Here is a 21,809-nt window from a genome sequence, read left to right as displayed (position 1 = left end):
CTTATATGGCAAATAGCACGACGGGGTCCAAAGCATTTTAGTGGAAGAGGTGGCGCTAATCTAAAAATAATACTGTCCTGAAATAAACATGTTCTCTTGGTACATTAAATAATCTTTTATTATACTGTTTGAATCAAACATGGACACGCTTATGTCAGGAATATACCATTCCCATTGTAACTATGTAATTTCGGAGGAAGTAACATTTATATGGGGGTGTTTATCTGAAAGTGAATAGTGATACTGTAAAACCTTCATAAATAGTTGTCACAAATTGTGTTACTAATACACACGTTAGTGATGCAAATGTCCCTGTAATACGTATTCTTGTTAATCGTTTATTCGGTGAGCTGTCTCCCCCCACATTCACATAATGGTTTAGTCAATAATGGATGCCCCTTCGACGGAGGTAAATAATGAAATTTTTATTAATTTTTGTATTTTGTGCTTTCAGTTTATTCTCCTGTTTTGTTTATTAACATGTTATTTATTTGCCGAGACAGACCTTTCTGTTTTAAACACCACACATATTTATTCGGACATATTGTGACCGGTTTCCTAAGGTTTGAATAGCATGCAGTGAACTAGCATATAGCCACTAGCTTACAGTCTGTACTCAAAATCTCACTCTGGTCTTATATATGGAGGGCATTATTATATTGTATACGAGAGAGAGAAAGAGAAAGAGAAAGTAGTGATGCAACACATGCAAGATATCAGCTGTCACCTAAACGGTAATGAATAACATTGCTGTACAGCTTGCATGCCTTGTTACAGTGTGTAGCTGTTGACTGGCAGCACTTGTGCCCAGCACACATATGAGACAGCCTCCAGATCACACCTTTAAACCGCATTACTAAAATAAAAGTCATTTCTGATTACTTATGGTAGAGGATTACTAAGAAGAATTAACCAAATATATCTCTTGATCTATTGCTGGACATTTTCATCTTCACACAGCCTTGGCTTTATGTGTTCCTCTTTTAAGATTTAAGTTCCTGTTACTGAGAAGATGAGTGAGCTGAAGGACTGTCCCCCTCTGAAGTACTACGACTTTAAACCTGTGGACCATGTGAAAGTGTGTCCACGATACACTGCTGTGCTCAGCCGCTCGGAGGATGATGGCATTGGCATTGAAGAGCTGGACACCCTTCAGCTGGAGCTGGAAACACTCCTTTCTTCTGCGAGCCGGCGTCTCAGAGCACTGGAAGAACAGAGACAGGTTAAAAAAAAAAAAAAAAAAAAAAAATTGAGGATTGTCTCTCTCTATTTTTCTTTGACCCTCTACATTATTTGACTAAGTATTTATTTTTACTCTCCGAAACAGATTCTTACAGACTGGCAGGACAAAAAAGGGGACAAAAGGTTCCTGAAATTGGGGAAAGATGCAGATCTTTCAGCTTCTTCTCGCCATTCAAAGCCCAAGAAACAGAAGCTTGATGGAAAAGGTAGTCATGCTCCCGGGCCTGGACCAGGCAGACCGAAGTCTAAGAACATACAGACCAAAGTCCAGGATTTTGAGTTTGAAGTGGACCCGCAAGATATACCCCGCAATCCCAAAAATGATGCTCCAAACAGGTTAGCTGAAGTTGATCTTTCATTTGTGATGCATAATAGATATTGTTTTAAGCACAAGCCTAAAAGGACATACTCAAAATACAATGGCTGTTGTTCATTCCCACATTGTATTACAGGCATAATTGTGGTCTCTTTTGAAAGGAGACACTTGAAAGTTTGCTGTTAAAAAGTAAAAAATCAATAAAAGTCATGAAAAAAAAATAAATGTTAGAAAAGCTCACATTTATTGTAAAGTGATCAGCTAATTTTTTTCCATAAATATTTATATGAAATAATATATGACACTGGCCTTGTTGATGCATAGAAACATAATGGAGCGAAGCCACAAGTCTGATAATGTTCCATTTCAAATTTGAGGATGATAACTTTAAAACTCTTAGTTATATGAATCATTTTCCATTCTGGCCTCAAATAGCATTAGCCGTTAGCATTAGCGCCTAAATACAGAATAGTAAACATTATAACATAAACATGATCTTATGCATATATTTTACTTCCAATCATAATCGAGTTGTTTAAGCAGTGTGTTTTAATGATCTCATGTGGATTCCAATCATATAATGAGGCAGAAAGCAGATTATTGGCAGGTGAAGATGATAGTAGGTGTACAGCTCTTCTGCAATTACAGCTACAGAACTGTCAGTAATCATATACAAATACCAGAGACTGCATGGAAATAATAGACAAACCATATATTTTTGTAATCGTCTACTTATTTACAATAAGTCTCAGCAGTCTACTGATTCGTTTTATGCTTGATAGTAATTTATCCTATTATGGGATGGGATGGAGGAAGTCCCTGTCATGTGGGCATTGAGGTACGCATGATGTCATAACTTCCTCTTTATCTTCACCATATTTGGACAGAGAAATTAACTTGTGCGCCTTCTAGCTTCATGGAGGTTTGAAAATCACCATATGAAATTATTACAGTGTGACAGCGGATCATATCTCATAATTTAGTGGAAAATGGACATAAATAATTCTTTATGAAGTAAATATGAGAGTATATAAAAGATTCCATAAATGTGCACACTGTTGGACTAAATGTTCTATTGGATTAACGATTAAATAAGAATTGAATGTTGATAACATACAGTTAATGCAAACAATACCGATTGTAAAATTGCTGGCGATCCCTGCCAGTGGAGAAAGAGTTCCCACAAAAATGAAAATTCTCTCATTATATACTCACCCTCATGCCATCCCAGATGTGTATGACTTTCTTTCTACTGCAGAACACAGATTTAGATTTTTAGAAAAATATTTCAGCTCTGCAGATCCATACAATGCAAGTAAATGGTGACCAAAACTTTGAAGTGCCAAAAAGCACATAAAGGCGGCATAGAAGTAATCCATAGGACTCCTGTGGTTTAGTCAATGTCTTCTGAAGCGATCCAATCAGTTTTCGGTGAAAATAGACTAAAATATAACATCAGCAGTCTCTTTGGCGATCATGATTTCAAGTATGATTACACTTCCTAGCACCTTGTGCAACAGTAGAAAGATGCCTGAAGTTGAAATCATGATCATGCTTAGAGACAGCAATGGCAAGATGTGGTCTGTTTTCCCCCAAAACCGATTGGATCGCTTCAGAAGACATGGATTAAACCACCAGAGTCTTATGGATTACTTTTATGCTGCCTTTATGTGCTTTTTAAAGCTTCAAATTTTTGGTCACCATTCACTTGCATTGTATGGACCTACAGAGCTGAGATATTCTTCTAAAAATCTTCATTTGATTTCTGCAGAAGAAAGAAAGTCACACATCTGGGATGGCATGATGGTGAGTAAATGATGAGAGCATTTTTATTTTTTTGGGTGAACTATTCCTTTAATTGTCCTCAGTAACAAGGCCAGTGAGTGCATGGAGCTTTTGCCATGTCTGAAACCTTCTGAGAGAATCTGTTTATCAGGATTTCGACCAGACTTACCTTGATCAACTATCTCAGACTACATTCTTTACTCATATCACAAAGCCTAGATGTTAAAAGCCAGACGTACTTTCTTGATCCCAGAGGGGGAATATTTAGTCATCAATATTCAGTATTTATGTGCTACTGTAATGTAAGGGCTGTTTTCATGACACTGTGTGTGTAAAACAGATTCTGGGCCTCGGTGGAGCCTTACTGTGCGGACATCACAAATGAAGAGGTCAGAGTTCTTGAAGAACTACTCAAACCACCTGAAGATGAAGCTGAGTACTACAAGGTAAATATTTTTTAGACCCAGATTCTTGCTCTATATTATTGCAGTTTTCTCTTTACTGCAGACTTCTGTTGCCTAATTGTAAACAGTATATAGTAAAATGCATGCTTTGTTGCTTTTGTGTTAGTTGTTCATGTTATTGCCTTGCAGATCCCAGCCCTGGGGAAGCATTATTCCCAGCGCTGGGCTCAAGAGGACCTGTTAGAGGAGCAAAGAGAGGGATCAAGGGCCAATGACAAGAAGAAAAGCATTATGGGTCCTCTTTCTGAACTGGATGCCAAAGGTATTTCTTTAGTTAAAGACTGAAGATATGTCTTGATTTCTGTCACAACATTGTAATGGTCAAAGTAATGTCTTTTCTTGTGTTTAACCTGAAATCTGTTTGTTTGTTTTATTCATCCTGTATATCAAATATCATGTAAATTTTGTTACATTGTTTATGTAGATGTAGATGCCCTGCTTAAGAAGTCAGAGTCACAGCATGAGCCTCCGGAGGACAGCTGTCCTTTTGGCCCTCTTACTCAGCGGCTTCTACAAGCACTTGTTGAGGTCAGTGAGTCTTCTATGCCCATATTACTCTTAAGTAATTATATTGCGTGACATTTATTCAGGTTTGTAGCAGCTTAGTTTATATTAGGGTATGAATGTTTCTGTCACATGTTAGATATTGTCCTTTTTCATGCATGTAGGAAAATATTATATCCCCTATGGAGGATTCCCCCATTCCAGACATTCCAGGAAAGGACGATGGAGCTGGTACATCTCCTCGTAGCCAGGGTAAAGCCTTCAGGTAAAATTTTTATGAGTTTGGAGCTGCATCAGTATATTAGTGTAGTTTGATGAGTTTAGCCTTCACTTGTTTATAATACTGGATTTACAAAAATGGAAGTAGACTGTGAAATGGCCATTTTTAGCTAAATTAGCAGCCCTTTCAATTCCTTTATTCTCTCATTTTTTATCTAAAGTCAACATGAAATGGCACTCACAACTGATTTTAGTTTTGTTGTGTACATGGATGAATCGAGCACAATAAAACAGGAACATGTATTAAGATTGTAAACAGGGACTAAAAATGGTTCAAGGAGCGAAACCAAAAATGAACAAATCTTTTTGCACAACGTAACCAAAAACGGGAATGAAATCTCTTTCAATTGTTCCAGTGTGAAAACATACTTTTTTAATGTTGGTAACCGGTTGATTTTGTTTCCGCTAATTTTTTCATGAAACCAAAGACCAAAGGGTTTATCACAACAAATTTTCATAATTACACCACTTCCTGTTGCCTGAAAAAATTAGGCTGCTCACTTTTTAGTGGAACATAAGCATGCACTTTTATTCGGAAGGACACCGCTAGTTTAAAACGATGTTAAAAAAAGTTTAAATAATTTGGCTCGCAAAAGGTGACGTTTAGTCCAAACGCATCCAGGCAGTGTGTGCGTGCATGCAGGAGAGAGAGATTTAGGCTATTAATTGATTTTAGATGGCCAAATGAATATTTTAAATATTTTTGGGGATATATTTAATATTAAGAATACATTTATTGAAAAGGCAATACTATATATAGGCTATTGATACTATGCTTGGCATGATTTCTATCCTGAAAATCCCCCACATTGGAAAAAATGTACAGGTAATAACTTAGTTTTGCTTATTTTGGGTCCCTTAGTCCATCATTTTTAGCTTGTTTTTCCAAAGTAGGTGGCTTGTTTCTCTTGTGAAATCTGGAAACACTGCAACTGGTATATCACCCACCCTTAGCACAAAGTACTGTCATTTTAAAAAGAAAGTTATTACCATTTGTGAGGAGGAGGGCGTGGCCGGGCCGTGAGGGTGCACCCTGGCGCCGAGTTGCTCCAATCAACGTGAGAGAGAGATAAGGAGGAGCCGGGGATGCCAGAGAGAGAGAGAGAGAGACGCACGCAGCAGTGTGTGTGTGTGTGTCAGTGTGAAGCAGTGTCTTATTGTGTGTCACGGAAGAGTGCAGCAATAAATGTCTATGTGTATTGTTCAACCTGGTCCCAGCTTCCTCCTTTCCACCCAACAAAGAACCTTGTTATATTGGTGCTGAAATCTGTGAAGGAGGAAGGATTCGCTCTCATGGAGTCCTTGCCGCTGCCGTCCGCCTGGAGGCGGAGGAGCCCGCTGCCGTCCGCCTGGAGGCGGAGGAGCCCGCTGCCGTTCGCCAGGAGCCAGTGAAGCTGGCTGAGGACCATTTGACAGCGTGTTCACTCCGGCGAACCGGAGTGTTTTTCATTTTTTTTTTCTTCTTCTTTCTCCCACTCTCTTTCTCTGTCCCCTCTCCCTCCCCTCGTCCTACTCAGGTTCCCAGGAGGCGGGGAAGACCAGCCGGTGGCGGAACGGCCGAAGGGGCAACTCCTCCCCTCCAGGAAGTTGGTTCCCTGGCCTGAATCGGGTGTTGGGGGTATGTGACGATGAGGAGGGTGTGGCTGGGCCGTGAGGATGCACGTGTGGTGCTGAGTTGCCTCAATCACAGGGAATGAGAGATAAGGAGGTGCCGAGGACACCAAAGAGAGAGAGAGAGAGAGAGACGCATTCAGCATCCTCTTTTCCACCCAACAGCGAACCTTGTTACATGTAACTAGGTTCATTGTTGGGTGGAAAGGACAAAGCTGGGACTGGGTTGAACAATACATGTAGACATTTATTGCTGGACTCTTCCGTGACACAAAATAAGGCACTGCTTAACACACACACACACACACACACACACTGCTGCGTGCGTCTCTCTCTCCCTCTCTCTGGCGTCTCTGGCTCCTCCTCATCTCTCTCCCACTGATTGCGGCAGCTCAGCGCCAGGCTTGCATCCTCACTGCCTGGCCACGCCCTCCTCCTCCATCACACCATTCTTTTATTTCATTCTAACTGGTTAACATTTGGAAAGGAGGCTGTGGAATGCTGGAACCGGAATGAAAAAATACTGTTTCTGCTCAGATCAAACTGAAATTAAAAACATTTAGTTCTTAGTTCCTGATTGTAAATGGGGTCAATTTTTATTTAAAGGGATAGTTCACCCAAAAATGAAAATTCTCTCATTTACTCACCCTCATGCCATCCCAGATGTATATGACGTTCTTCTCTAAAACACAAAGAGTTTTAGAATAATATCTCAGCTCTGTTGCTCCATACAGTTCAAGTGAATGGGTGCCAGGCCATAGATAAAGGCAACATTAAAGTAATCTGTATGACTCCAAGTGGTTTAATCAATGTCTTCTGAAGCGATCCAGTCGGATTTGGTTGAGAACAGACCAAAATGTAACTCCTTTTTCACTGTACATCTTATCATTGCAGTGTCTGTGCACGATCATGATTTCAAGCTCGATTACACTTCCTAGTGCCTGACACATGTGCAGAGCACTAGATGGTGCTACAGGAAGTGTAATCGAGATTGAAATCATAATCGCCAAGGAGATTGATGTCAAGATGGACAGTGAAAAAGGAGATACATTTCGGTCAGTTCTCACCCAAAACCAACTGGATCACTTTAGAAGACATTGATTTGACCACTGGAGTTTGATTGATTATGTTTATCCTGACTTGATCTGCTTTTTGGAGCTTCAAAGGCCTGGCCACCATTCATTTGCATTGAATGGACCTACAGAGCTGAGATATTCTTCTAAAAGTGTTCAGGAGAAGAAAGTAAGTCATAGGTGACGCTATGTGAGGGTTGTTTGCTTAAAGGCGAGCTCCGCTTAAACTTTGTTATAATTATCCTTTTAAGCAATTTTAACCAGTGAAAACTGTAATAGTTTTGTTTGTTAAACTGTGCTGGGAGGGCAGGATGTTGAAAAAATGGCAGAGGTTCAGTCGATAGTGACAGCAGCGAGCTTTGTGATGTAGGTAGGGATATCTCAAACATTTATGCATAGCTGACGAAAATCTCGACCGACATGGAGGGCCTCGCAGAAATACGTAGAGCGATCACATCTATGGAGGCGAATCTTTCCACCCTGATTACAAGAATGGACGATGTTGAAAAACGTGTAGAGTTTCTGGAGTCGGCCGAAAGAGAGCTACAGGCTAACCTGCCTGTTTCCAAGGCTGATGTGGAGCAGGTGTGGGAAAAACTAGAGGATATGGAAAATTGGAGCAGATGTAATAATGTTCATTTCATTGGAATCCCAGAGGGAAAGGAAGGTCAGGATATGTTGAAGTTTTTGGACAAGCTTATTCAGAATTTGATCGACACAGCACGCACACCGAGCTCTCTGTCAGCTTCCCTGGGTTGGTGACAGACCCCGATGTATCCTGGTTAGATTTTTGTGGTCAGCTGACCGAGACTTTGTTCTACGAGTGGCAAGGAGTAAAGGCAAGCTGTGCTGGGAGGACCACGACATCATGGCTTTTCCGGACTTGCTAGATCGACTCAAGTGAAGCGGTATGGATTCAAAGAGTGTAAAAAATTGATGCACCAATAGAAAGTAAGTTTTGCACTGCTCTATCCGGCTAAGCTGAGAATTGACCGCAAAGATGGGTGTAAGACGTTTACATGCCAACGACAAGCTATGGCCTTCATTAAATCAATGGAGTGAGTGGGTAACTTTGCCTGCACTCAATCAACAATACAGACTAGACATCGTGCATTTTACTGATGCAGCCTGAGAGGGTTTGTTGTTGTGTTGTCCGCCCACTGGCTCCTGCCTGACTCTTTTTTTTTTTTTCTTTCTTTTTTTTCTATCCCTTTGTTAACTTGCTGTAGAGCTCATTTGCTCACGTTGTGGGTTCGATGTTATCATTTACTGGGGCCTATGTTATTTTTTATTTTTCATTTAATTGAACATATTTATGTACAATTTAATGGCATGGTTTATGTTAAGAAAAAAGGGGAAAAAAACAAAACAAACAAACAAAATTATATATACAGTGCATCTGGAAAGTATTCACAGCGCTTCACTTTTTCCAAATTTTGTTATGTTACAGCCTTATTCCAAAATGGATTAAATTCATTATTTTCCTCAAAATTCTACAAACAATACCCCATAATGACAACGTGAAAGAAGTTTGTTTAAAATCTTTGCAAATGTATTAAAAATAAAAAACTAAAAAAAAAAAGAAATCACATGTACATGAGTATTCACAGCCTTTGCTCAATACTTTGTTGAAGCACCTTTGGCACCAGTTACAGCCTCAAGTCTTTTTGAGTATGATGGTACAAGCTTGGCACACCTATTTTTGGGCAGTTTCTCCCATTCTTCTTTGCAGGACCTCTCAAGCTCCATCTGGTTGAATGGGGAGCGTTGGTGCACAGCCATTTTCAGATCTCTCCAGAGATGTTCAGTCGGGCTCTGGCTGGGCCACTCAAGGACATTCACAGAGTTGTCCCGTAGCCACTCCTTTGTTATCTTGGCTGTGTGCTTAGGGTCGTTGTCCTGTTGAAAGATGAACCTTTGCCCCAGTCTGAGGTCCAGAGCGCTCTGGAGCAGGTTTTCATCAAGGATGTCTCTGTACATTGCTGCATTCATCTTTCCCTCGATCCTGACTAGTCTCCCAGTTCCTGCCGCTGAAAATCATCCACACAGCATGATGCTGCCACCACCATGCTTCACTGTAGGGATGGTATTGGCCAGGTGATGAGCGGTGCCTGGTTTCCTCCAGACATGACGCTTGCCATTCAGGCCAAAGAGTTCAATCTTTGTTTCTCATGGTCTGAGAGTCCTTCAGGTGCCTTTTGGCAAACTCTAGGTGGGCTGTCATGTGCCTTTTACTGAGGAGTGGCTTCCGTCTGGCCACTCTACCATACAGGCCTGATTGGTGGAGTGCTGCAGAGATGGTTGTTCTTCTGGAAGGTTCTCCTTTCTCCACAGAGAAATGCTGGAGCTCTGTCAGAGTGACCATCGGGTTCTTGGTCACCTCCCTGACTAAGGCCCTTCTCCCCCGATCGCTCAGTTTGGCCAGGCGGCCAGCTCTAGGAAGAGTCCTGGTGGTTCCAAACCTCTTCCATTACGGATGCCACTGTGCTCATTGGGACCTTCAATGCTGCAGAAATTTTTCGGAGGTCTACAGACGATTCCTTGGACTTCATGGCTTGGTTTGTGCTCTGACATGCACTGTTAACTGTGGAACCTTATATAGACAGGTGTGTGCCTTTCCAAATCATGTCCAATCAACTGAATTTACCACAGATGGACTCCAATCAAGTTGTAGAAACATCTCAAGGAAGATCAGTGGAAACAGGATGCACCTGAGCTCAATTTTGAGTGTCATGGCAAAGGCTGTGAATACTTATTTACATGTGATTTTTTTCGTTTTTTATTTTTAATAAATTTGCAAAGATTTCAAACAAACTCCTTTCACATTGTCATTATGGGGTATTGTTTGTAGAATTTTGAGGAAAATAATGAATTTAATCCATTTTGGAATAAGGCTGTAACATAACAAAATGTGGAAAAAGTGAAGCGCTGTGAATACTTTCCGGATGCAGTGTGTGTGTGTGTGTGTGTGTGTGTGTGTGTGTGTGTGTGTGTGTGTGTGTAATATATATATATAAAATATACATTTATATATACACTGGTAGCCAAAAGTTTGGAATAATGTACAGATTTTGCTGTTTCGGAAGGAAATTGGTACTTTAATTCACCAAAGTGGCATTCAACTGATCACGAAGTATAGTCAGGACATTACTGATGTAAAAAACAGCACCATCACTATTTGAAAAAAGTCATTTTTGATCAAACCTAGACAGGCCCCATTTCCAGCAGCCATCACTCCAAAAACTTATCCTTGAGTAATCAAACTAAATTGCTAATTTGGTACTAGAAAATCACTTGCCATTATATCAAACACTGCTGAAAGCTATTTGGTTCGTTAAATGAAACTTTACATTGTCTTTGTGTTTGTTTTTGAGTTGACACAGTATGCAATAGACTGGCATGTCTTAAGGACAATATTAGGTCAAAAATGGCAAAAAAGAAACTGCTTTCTCATCAGTCAATCATAGTTTTGAGGAATGAAGGCTATACGATGCATGAAATTGCCAAAAAACTGAAGATTTCATACAAAGGTATACACTACAGTCTTCAAAGACAAAGGACAACTGGCTCTAACAAGGACAGAAAGAGATGTGGAAGGCCAGATGTACAACTAAACAAGAGGATAAGTACATCAGAGTCTCTAGTTTGAGAAATAGACGCCTCAGCTGACAGCTTCATTGAATTCTACCTGCTCAACACCAGTTTCATGTACAACAGTTAAGAGAAGACTCAGGGGTGCAGGCCTTATGGGAAGAATTGCAAAGAAAAAGCCACTTATGAAACAGAAAAAAAAAAAAAAAAGAAATGGTTAGAGTGGACAAAGAAACACAGACACTGGACAACAGATAATTGGAAAAGAGTGTTATGGATCTTAACCCATTGAGCTTTTGTGGGATCAGCTAGACTGTAAGGTGTGTGAGAAGTGCCCGACAAGAGAGCCACATCTATGTCAAGTGCTACAGAAAGCATGGGGTGAAATGTCACCTGAGTATCTGGACAAACTGACAGCTAGAATGCCAAGGATCTGCAAAGCTGTCATTGCTGCACATGGAGGATTTTTTGATGAGAACTCTTTGAAGTTGTTTAAGAAGTTCTGAATTTTTTTCAAATTGTAATAGCACATTTTCACATTATTAATGTCCTTACGATATATTGTGATCAGTTGAATGCCACTGAGGTGATATATACACTACCGTTCAAAAGTTTAGGGTCACTTACTCATTCTTTATTTTAAATTTTTTTTTTTTTTTTTTTCACATTTTAGAATAATAGTAAAGTCATCTAAACTATGTAATAACAGAAATGGAACCGGGAATTATGCTGTGATAATAAAAATCCAAAATAAATCAAAACTATGTTATATTTTAGCATCTTCAAAGTGGCCACACTTTGCCTAGATTTTGCAGAAATGTACTCTTGGCATTTTCTCAACCAACTTCTTGAGGTATCACCCTGGGATGCTTTTTAAACAGTATTGAAGGAGTTCCCATCTAAATTCTGGGCACTTAGTGGCTGCTTTTCTTAATTATTCGGTCCAAGTCATCCATTTCAAAAACTTTATATATATATATATATATATATATAAAATTTTTGTTTTGTAATTAAATAAATTAATCTGTTGGCAAAATTATATTTTTGTTTACAAAATTAATTTCTAACATTTAAGCATTCGCCTTCAGATCAAAAGGTTTTTAAGATCATGAGAAACATTTCAGGCATGTGACCCCAAACTTTTGAACGGTAGTGTATATATAATACACTGGCGGCCAGAAGTTTGGAATATTGTACAGATTTTGCTCTTATGGAAAGAAATTGGTACTTTTATTCACCAAAGTGGCATTCAACTGATCACAATGTATAGTGTGGGGTTAAGATCCATAACACTCTTTTTCAATTATCTGTTGTCCAATGTCTGTGTTTCTTTGCCCACTCTAACCTTTTTTTTTTTGTTGTTTTTCTGTTTCAAAAGTGGCTTATTCTTTGCAATTCTTCCCATAAGGCCTGCACCCCTGAGTCTTCTCTTTACTGTTGTACATGAAACTGGTGTTGAGCTGGTAGAATTCAATGAAGCTGTCAGCTGAGGACATGTAAGACATCTATTTCTCAAACTAGAGACTGATGTACTTATCCTCTTGTTTAGTTGTACATCTGGCCTTCCACTTCTCTTTCTGTGCTTGTTAGAGCCAGTTGTCCTTTGTCTTTGAAGACTGTAGTGTACACCTTTGTATGAAATCTTTTTTTTTTTTTTTTTTTTTGGCAATTTCAAACATTGTATAGCCTTCATTCCTCAAAACTATGATTGACTGACAAATTTCTAGAGAAAGCTGTTTCTTTTTTGCCACTTTTGACCTAATATTGTCCTTAAGACATGCCAGTCTATTGCATAACTGTGGCAACTCAAAAATAAACACAAAGACAATGTTAAGCTTCAGCAGTGTTTGATATAATGGCAAGTGATTTTCTAGTACCAAATTAGCAATTTAGTTTGATTACTCAAGGAAAAGGTGTTGGAGTGATGGCTGCTGGAAATGGGGCCTGTCTAGATTTGATCAAAAATGACTTTTTTCAAATAGTGATGGTGCTGTTTTTTACAATCAGTAATGTCCTGACTATACTTTGTGATCAGTTGAATGCCAATTTGGTGAATTATAGTACCAATTTCCTTCCGAAACAGCAAAACCTGTACATTATTCCAAACTTTTGGCTGCCAGTGTGTGTGTGTGTATATATATATATATATATATATATATGTATATGTAAAAATCACCAGACTTGAGCAGTCTGGTAGCAATAGTGTACAGAAAGTCTCATGACCGTGCATTGACCATTGGATTTCTGAGCGATGGACACCATTTGGGATTGTTATGTGCGAGGTTGAAGTGCATTTTTTCTGTTCTTTGGGTTATTAAGGATGTTATGGTTACATCAATGTTGGATAGTGGTCTATATAATTTAGCATTGGGTACCCAATTGATCTTTTTTTTATGTCAATATGTCACACTTTAATATAGGTAAAATGTTTCTCTCCACGTGGAATGTTAATGGGCTGGCACCCTATAAAAAGAAGGAAGGTGCTATCTTTTCTGAAGAGCAAAAAATGTGACAGTGTTCCTTCAAGAAATGCACCTTTCTTCACAAGAAGCTGAAAAACTTGGCAGGGCATTGGGTGGGCATGTGTTTTGCAGTGCTGGTTTGAATAAGAGCTGGGGAGTCATCACATTGATAAGTAAGCATTTACAATTTAAATGTCTCAAACAGATTAAAGATAATTTAGGAAGAATCATTATTGTTTTGGCTGAAATACAGGGGCAAAATCTGATTTTGGATAATATTTATGCACCCAACACTGATGATCAGTACTTTTTTATAGATCTTGAGGGTAAGCTACAAGCTGCTGGGATCCTTCATGATATGGTTTTGGGTGGAGACTTCAATCTTTTAATGGATTCGGTCCTCGATCATAGTGATGCAAAGGTGTGTACAGAGTACAAAGGTGACACTACAGAGGATGTGTAAAAATCTTGGTCTTACAGACATTTGAAAACTTCTGAACCCATCTGTGAGGGATTACACCTTTTTTTCTCAGTTCATAAGATTTGTTTTATATATATCTAGATATCTAAGTCACTTATTCCATCTGCCACTAACTGCTCAATTTGGAATATTTTAGTTTCAGATCATGCTTTGGTGTGTTTAGAGATGTTGCCACATAAAGAGAAAAGGAAATTATGTAGATGATGCTTTAATACATCCCTTCTGCTGGATCCAGCATTTCAACAGATGTTAAAGATAGAAGTTAATGCTTATGTAGAAACCAGTTGGTCCTCAGTGTCCTCTGTGGGCATGGCATGGGAGGTGCTTAAGGCAGTTCTTAGGGGGCAGATCATACATTATGCCTCATTCATTAAAAAGTTCAAAGCACAGGAATTCAAAGAATTGGAAAAGAGTATTAAAAGTGCTGAAACAGAGCTGAAGCGATGGTCGTCATCCAATGGTCTTAGAGAGTTGACTCAGCTAAAATATAGGTACAATACTATTTTGTCACAGAAGGTAGAGTTTTGGTTATTCAGGGAAAGACAGACATCTTTTGAGTCAGGGGACAAGGCAGGGAGACCTCTTGCCATATACATAAAACAGAAAGAGTTTTTTTCCCACTTTTCTTTCAGTGAAGTCTTCTGGAGGCAATATATTTACTTTTCCCAACAGATATTAATAAAGCCTTTAAAGAATTATATTTCAATCTTTATAGTTCCATGTCCACGTCTTCCGACAAGGATATTAGCAACTTCGTTGAGCCATTAGAACTTCCTAAAATGACGAATGATCATATAGACATTCTTGACTCAGATATTAATTTGGAGGAGCTTATTAAGGTAATTAAAGCGTTGCCAAAATATAAGGCCAGGTGGTTTTGCCACAGAATGTTTTAGATCTTATATCACAGAACTGGCTACACTTTTGTTAGAAGTTTACACTGAGTCATTAAAGAAAGGTAAACTACCGCCAACCATGGCGCAAGCCCTGATCAGTCTCATTCTTTAAAAAAAAATAAAGACCCAAATGAATGTAAAAGTTATCGTCCAATTTTCCTGATTCAGTTAGATGTAAAAAATATTGTCTAAAATTCTGGCTAATCGATAAAGCAGAATAATTCCATCAATTATACATATAGATCAAGTGGGGTTTATACGTGGTTGTAGTTCTTCTGATAATATTAGACATTTTATAAATATTATGTGGTCAGTAGCGAATGATCAGACCCCGATCGCTGCCATCTCACTTGATGCTGAGAAGGCATTTGATAGGGTGGAATGGGACTATCTTTTTAAGATTTTGGAAATTTACATCTTTGGGAACACTTTTATTGGGTGAATTAAGTTACTTTTTAACAACCTGTAGCGGCAGTGCAAACTAATGGATTAATTTAAAAAAATCTTCTCTTGGTAGGGGAACCTGGCAAGGCTGTCCTCTCTACCCTTTATTGTTCTATCTTACCCTGGTACCATTAGCAGCCACAATAAGAAAAGAGGATGATTTGCTTGGCATTGTAGCAGGAGGTGTGGTGCATACATTTCTACTCTACGCAGATGATATATTATTATTTGTCTCCGACCCTAAAAGATCTATGCCTAGCCTCCATAGAATTATTAATTCCCCAAATTTTCAGGATATAGGGGTAAGGTATTTAGGCATTTTATTTCCAGCAAATTTGAGAGATTTAGTTATGTTTATTTTGACCCATTAATGAAAAGGTTCTTGTATAATGTGAATAGGTGGGCTTCATTACATCTGTCTATGGCAGGGAAGGTCAATGTTATAAAATGAATTGTATCCCTAAATTCAATTATCTACTACAGTCTCTCACTCTAGAAGTTCCACTTTCTTATTTTAAACAATTTGATAGAATATGTAAGTCTTTTATTTGGAATGGTAAATGACCTCGGTTGCATTTCAGTAAGTGACAAAGACCAATTGAAAAAGGAGGCTTAGGCCTCTCCAAAATTTTATTTTATTACTATGCTTTTAATCTCAGACACTTTGCCCATTGGTCTCTTCCACCTGAGAGAGCCCATCCCTGGTACAACGTTGAACAAGTGGTCCTTGTCCCAATCTCATCATTGCAAAGTCTTTCTATTAAATTGCCTAGAGAAGCAAAAATGCATCCTGTTATTTCACATTTACATTCATTATGGACAAAGGTTTCAGTTCCAAAATGTATATGGCTAAACCCCAAAATTATGTATTAACAAGTCCCCCTTTTGCTGGAAAGAATGGATTGAGAGGGGTGTTGCTACACTTGGTGAACTTTATGAAAATGGAGCTTTGACATCATTTGATAATATAACCCAGCAATTTGGGATTTCTAGGTCTCAATTTTTACAGGTATTTACAGTTGCGCCATCTACTTTGTACTATTTTCGATGGTAGTACACAGTCACCTAAAGCTGCAGACAACCACTGTATGGTACTCACAGCCTTTGGAAAGGGTCATGAAGCATCAGTGTATTATTCCTCGTTGATTCAGAGTCTTGGTGACGGGGCCTTAACTACTCTTAAGAGGTTATGGGAAAGAGATTTGAACTTGGTATTGGAGGATGGGGAATGGGAAAGAATTAAAAAATATATTAAAACTATGTCTAGGGATGCAAGGGTACACCTTATTCAGTTTAAGATTTTGTATAGTTTCTACTGGACTTCCTCTAGATTGTTTAGACTTAGTCTAAAAGACACACCTACCTGCTGGCGATGTCAGTTGGAGGATGGATACATGGCCCATGCTCTGTGGTTCTGTGCTAAGATTCAAGAAATCTGGGTAAGAGAATTTTTTTCACTTTTCCACTGCATGGTACAGCTCGACTCGACTCTACTCGCTTTTTGGGGGTTTTCCACTGTGGACAGTACCTGGTACATTTTTTAGTACCACCTCAGTCAAGGTTCCAAGCGAGCCGAGCCGATACTAAACGTGACGTCAAAACCCTGCAGATCACTGCTTGGTCAGAGAATCGTCACTACCAACGTCACTGGATTTGCGACACGGGACATCAACTTGCTAGTTTTAAAGTTAGCAACAGCGATAGCAGTATCATTTGTTCACACGACTTTCGAATAGTAAAAAGAAATGGCTGTATGCAAAACCACGCCATGGTCAATAAACGAGGTGCAGACATTCCTCTTGTTAGCGACAAACGAAACGACGCGAAACGAAAAAGTCTTTCAGGAAGTGTCTCAGCTGTTGGCTGCACACGGCTACCACCGGACCTACCAACAGTGTAGGGAAAAGTTAAAAAAAACTTAAAAGTGACTAAAGAACCATCAAGGAACACAACAGCCGGAGTGGTTCAAACAGAAGAAAGTGGAAGTGGTTCGACCAAATGGACGTTATCTATGGCAGTAGACCGGCGAGCAATAAGAGGGAGAGTGCCCTGGACTCGGCCACAGCGTTGTTGGAGGATGGTACGTTTTGTTATGTTAACTCTATATTCTGCTTGAAAGCTTTTTTATTTAGTTGACCAGCTACTGGAAAGCTTGCTTCTAAAACAACCAGGCCAATTTAACTGTTACACTTGTGTAAAATTACCATGCAACAACTGCTTTATGCAGCACAATGAGCTAGTAGCTAACAGCTAGCAGTCTTGTTATTGTTTATGGTCAGTAATGTTTGTGTTGCGTTTAAGATGATGTCACGGCAGTAGAGGCGGCACAACTATGATGATCAGCCTATAATCCCAACCACGTTGAGGCGGCACTAAACTGCAGTGGAAAAGCAAGCTCAGAAAAGTAAAGCGAGCAGATTCGAGTCGAACCGTAACGTGCAGTGGAAAAGTGCCATTAGATACTTAAATTTCATTCAGCCCCAGACTATGTATATTGGGTGATGGGGCGGTCATTAAAGTAGGTGACAAATATACAAAAAGCTGGGTCCAAACTACTGTAGTATAATGATTGGCAGACAGATAATTCTAAGAGGATGGAAGTCAGTTGGCTCTCCCTCATTTCAAGAATGGTTCACTGAATTGGGTAGGGTGGCAGCATTGGAAAAGATGTCATATAAACAGCTTGGCAAAATAGACACATGGTAAGAAATGGGACAGGTATTTGGCCTTTCTGGAGGGCTCTCTGTGAGGACCATGTGGAGAGAAACAGAATTCTGGTGGTAATTGTAAATTCTATTCTTTGTGGAATTCTTTCTTTTCTCTTTGTTTGTTGATTTTTATATTTTTTATATTCTCAAATATTTTCTTTTGTTTGTTTGCTTATATGTGTGCATGGTGTAATTTAGGCTTTGACCACAGGGATATTTGTTGAGGGGCAGGGTGGGAAAGGGGAGGGGGATATAATGGGAGCTAAGTTGATTCTGTGTGTATATGTTCTGTTTATTCCATATTTCACATAAGAATCAATAAAAATGTTAATAGCAAAAAAACAAAAAGAAAAAGTCAAACATCTTAGATGGCATGAGGGTGAGTAAATGATGAGAGAATTTTCATTTTTAGGTGAACTAACCCTTTAATGTTAATTTAAAATGATCTCATCTTTTGCCCTCTTTCACAGTGTGCCTCACACACGCTCTCTAGAGGCTCGTATAAGAGAGGAGCTTGTGTCTCAGGGGTTGCTGGACTCTGATGAGAGGCAAGGTGTCGGGGGTGAGTCTGAAGATGAGGTGCTGGCTGAGCTTAAGAAGAGACAGGCTGAACTCAAAGCGCTGACCACCCACAATCGCTCACGCAAGCAAGAGCTTCTCAAGTGAGTCACAGCCAACAGATCAAGACTTTTGTCAACAAATGGTGAAGTTTAGCTCATGAGAAGAAACCTGTAATCTTGCAACCCTTTCAAGAGTTAGAACTATTACTACTTCTCCATGGTTTAGTCAAATGTCTTTGAGTAGTCATAGAGACTTCCTAAGTAGAAATGTGTTTTGATATAGAATTGTTTTATTTACATGCATATTCAAAAACAAGGCTTAATGAAAGTTAGGGAAGGTAAATTTTCAATTTAACCCCTGTCTATGTAGGTTGGCACGGGAAGAGATGCGAAAACAGGAGCTTCGTCACCGGGTTCGAGTGGCTGATAACGAGGTCATGGAGGCCTTCCGTCGCATTATGGCAGCCAGGCAAAAGAAACGCACTCCTACAAAAAAAGAGAAAGATCAGGCTTGGAAAGCACTGAAAGAGAGAGAAAGTATTCTCAAACTCTTAGATGGATAAATATGATTGGCAGCTATCTTGTGTTGTATGTTAATTTGTATGATTTTGGCTTGGGACCATTCATTCAGACAACAGCAAATGAACAGTCTGGCACCTAGGTTAAAATCAGAAATGGTCCGAGACTTTTATTACAGTAGGCAACTTGAACATATCAGAGAATATTAATGTGATCATATTGTACTTATGATCATATACTTTGACTGCTTTTGATCCACAATTAGACTTGTCCATGACTAGTTATGAATAAAGTTGTTTGACACTAAGGTCTCTAAGTGCCACAGACTATACATGATGCCAGAACTATGGCACCTCCAGTTTACCATATTTTTATTTTATTTATTTTTTTGCCTTTTTGTACAAATGCAATCGATTACCAAAATAGATTGACAATAGTTTTTACATTATTAGTGTTAATAGTATTTTGGTTTCTACATGGGTTAGGGCAAGGACAGGTTATTTTGAGTTGTATATGATTGTAAGAAAATGGAGCTGTAAAAAGGTATTTTAAGAAAAATGTATTTTTGTTTGTAATTGGAAATTAAGTGTATGTTGTTGTTTTGTCCATTGTATCTGACAGTTTTTATAGTGTTCTAAACCATGGCATTGCTGTTGCATGTATGTGTGAAAATAAAAAATAAACATTTAAATAAATACTAGTTTGTATGTCCTATTCGCCAACAGTCAAAAGCGTTTATTTGTAATGTTATAAAAGGTTGTCCTGATAGTGGGCGCTATTACATGTTTCTATTGGGCGGAGAGTAGACTAGAGGCCTTTTATTTATTTATTTATTTATTGAATGAATGGATGTTTATGGAGATGTTTCAGTGTGCTGGAAACAACTAATCACTTAATGCATTTATCGCCTGTCTGCTAATCTTCAACATGTTTTACACTAATAAATCTTTTTGGAATGAACTATACGTGGAGGTTACTAGGGGAGAGCGGGGACGGTTGCAACATGGGGCAGTTGCAACATGGCTTATTCCTCCAATCAGGAATGAGCTAGAGTGATGATACTCATACTGTACATGCTCAGTTAGCCCCTCCCCCTTTCTGCAAGAAAGCAGCCACATGTGTCCATTCCTTCTGCAAAAAATACTTTTTAAGGTAATCAGTGTTTCCTTAGCTTCTAAAAGGCATAGCTACCATGTGTCAAGGCTATTGTGCCAAGCTAGCATAGCAAGTTTTATCATGGCTGTCAGTGTAGGGACAGTTGCACTATGACAACATTGATGTAAAAGCTTGTCATAACCAGTATTGTGTAAGTTACTCTAAAAAGTAATAATTAACCAAAGCATGGTTGTTACTCTTGAAAATGTTTTTTCATTTTACTAGTCTTTGTCTTAATACAGCCAATTTAACTGTACACACACACACAGTTCAGTTCAGATAAGTACACAAAAGTATTTCAGTGAATTTCAGTGTCTTGATTTTGATTTAAAAAAATATTTTGTAGTTCAAATTTATTGTAATAATGAACCAAAACATGGTTGTTACTTGAAAATATGTTTTTCCTTTTACTAATCTTTGTCTTTAGACAGTTAATTTAACTTAGTGAAGACCCTGTCTGTGCACAAAAAAAATTATTGCAAAATTATGTTAAAGAATGATTTTTATTACATTTTAATGAATGTTGCAACCATCCCCTCTTATGGGGTCAGTTGCAACATTTGGCTTTGTCTATTCAAGTATAAATTGTATGTATATTATCATATGTACACATGTTACAGCAGTGTGGGTGGGTAGCTGAGAGATGTGGGTTTAATGTATTAAAATTTTGTCTTTCCAGTACAAACAGTCTCTGAGAAACTGAAGGAAATGCAAAAAGTGTTGCAACCGTTCCCGCTCTCCCCTACGATAAAATAGCTGTTTTATAATAGAAGATGCACAATTTTGCGACAGGTAGGTGTCAGGTTACGGCTCTCCCCATTCGTTTGTATGATATCCGCAAACGGCGACTTACTGTCGTAACACACTAGTTTCTTTGAAGTTTGAACTTCAACGTCGCTCCGGTCTACTTCAGGGGTCAGTTGCACCGTCTCGTACGTTACAACTTAGCCTAGTTGTGGCGTAAATGGGCACTAAGTCACAATTTACGCACTACTAAATATTTGAGTGTTGCACCATTAAACTTAGGTAGGACGTAACTCTACGTATAAACTAAATATTTACGGAAGCCTCCGACCAGGAGTAACGGATGGAATAAAAAAGCAGACTGATATTTTATGACATCAATGAGCTCATGTTTTGCGTGACAGTCTTCAATCCTTTCGACATACAGTATGATGTTGACATTTACATTAGTTTACATTTACGTATATATATATATATACACACAGGTGCATCTCAAATTAGAATGTTGTGGAAAAGTTCATTTATTTCAGTAATTCAACTCAAATTGTGAAACTCGTGTATTAAATAAATTCAATGCACACAGACTGAAGTAGTTTAAGTCTTTGGTTCTTTTAATTGTGATGATTTTGGCTCACATTTAACAAAAACCCACCAATTCACTATCTCAAAAAATTAGAATACATCATAAGACCAATAAAAAAAAAAACATTTTTAGTGAATTGTTGGCCTTCTGGAAAGTATGTTCATTTACTGTATATGTACTCAATACTTGGTAGGGGCTCCTTTTGCTTTAATTACTGCCTCAATTCGGCGTGGCATGGAGGTGATCAGTTTGTGGCACTGCTGAGGTGGTATGGAAGCCCAGGTTTCTTTGACAGTGGCCTTCAGCTCATCTGCATTTTTTGGTCTCTTGTTTCTCATTTTCCTCTTGACAATACCCCATAGATTCTCTATGGGGTTCAGGTCTGGTGAGTT

The 21,809-nt window shown here is 38.7% G+C and overlaps 1 protein-coding gene across 2 annotated transcripts; it reads left to right on the top strand.

Annotated features, from left to right (window-relative positions):
* Positions 1–264: 264 nt before the first annotated feature.
* LOC127428067 (transcriptional adapter 3) lies at positions 265–19,825 on the top strand. 2 transcript variants are annotated; one of them, XM_051676123.1, is made up of 9 exons: positions 265–409; positions 989–1,222; positions 1,328–1,578; positions 3,684–3,789; positions 3,937–4,069; positions 4,232–4,335; positions 4,476–4,576; positions 18,327–18,518; positions 18,787–19,592. In XM_051676123.1, the coding sequence occupies exons 2-9, from the start codon at positions 1,013–1,015 to the stop codon at positions 18,977–18,979; spliced, it is 1,290 nt and encodes a 429-aa protein (XP_051532083.1). In that variant the 5' UTR covers positions 265–409; positions 989–1,012; the 3' UTR covers positions 18,980–19,592. The 2 variants fall into 2 exon arrangements, with proteins under 2 accessions (XP_051532083.1, XP_051532084.1); XM_051676124.1 differs by lacking the exon at positions 265–409 and adding an exon at positions 436–734 and having other exon boundaries at positions 18,787–19,825.
* The last annotated feature ends 1,984 nt before the right edge of the window (positions 19,826–21,809 follow it).

This window comes from Myxocyprinus asiaticus, chromosome 37 (genome assembly GCF_019703515.2).
Source record: "Myxocyprinus asiaticus isolate MX2 ecotype Aquarium Trade chromosome 37, UBuf_Myxa_2, whole genome shotgun sequence".
Taxonomy (NCBI): Eukaryota; Metazoa; Chordata; class Actinopteri; order Cypriniformes; family Catostomidae; genus Myxocyprinus; species Myxocyprinus asiaticus.
The sequence above is the reverse complement of the archived record's forward strand: the minus strand, read 5'-3'. Positions and strand labels throughout refer to the sequence as shown.

Coding starts and splice junctions, on each gene's coding strand:
- LOC127428067 (XM_051676124.1), top strand. CDS start 1,013: ATGAGTGAGCTGAAGGACTGTCCCCCTCTGAAGTACTACGACTTTAAA. Junction 1,579..3,683: donor AAAAATGATGCTCCAAACAG/GTTAGCTGAAGT, acceptor TGTGTAAAACAG/ATTCTGGGCCTCGGTGGAGC. Junction 4,070..4,231: donor TTCTGAACTGGATGCCAAAG/GTATTTCTTTAG, acceptor TTGTTTATGTAG/ATGTAGATGCCCTGCTTAAG.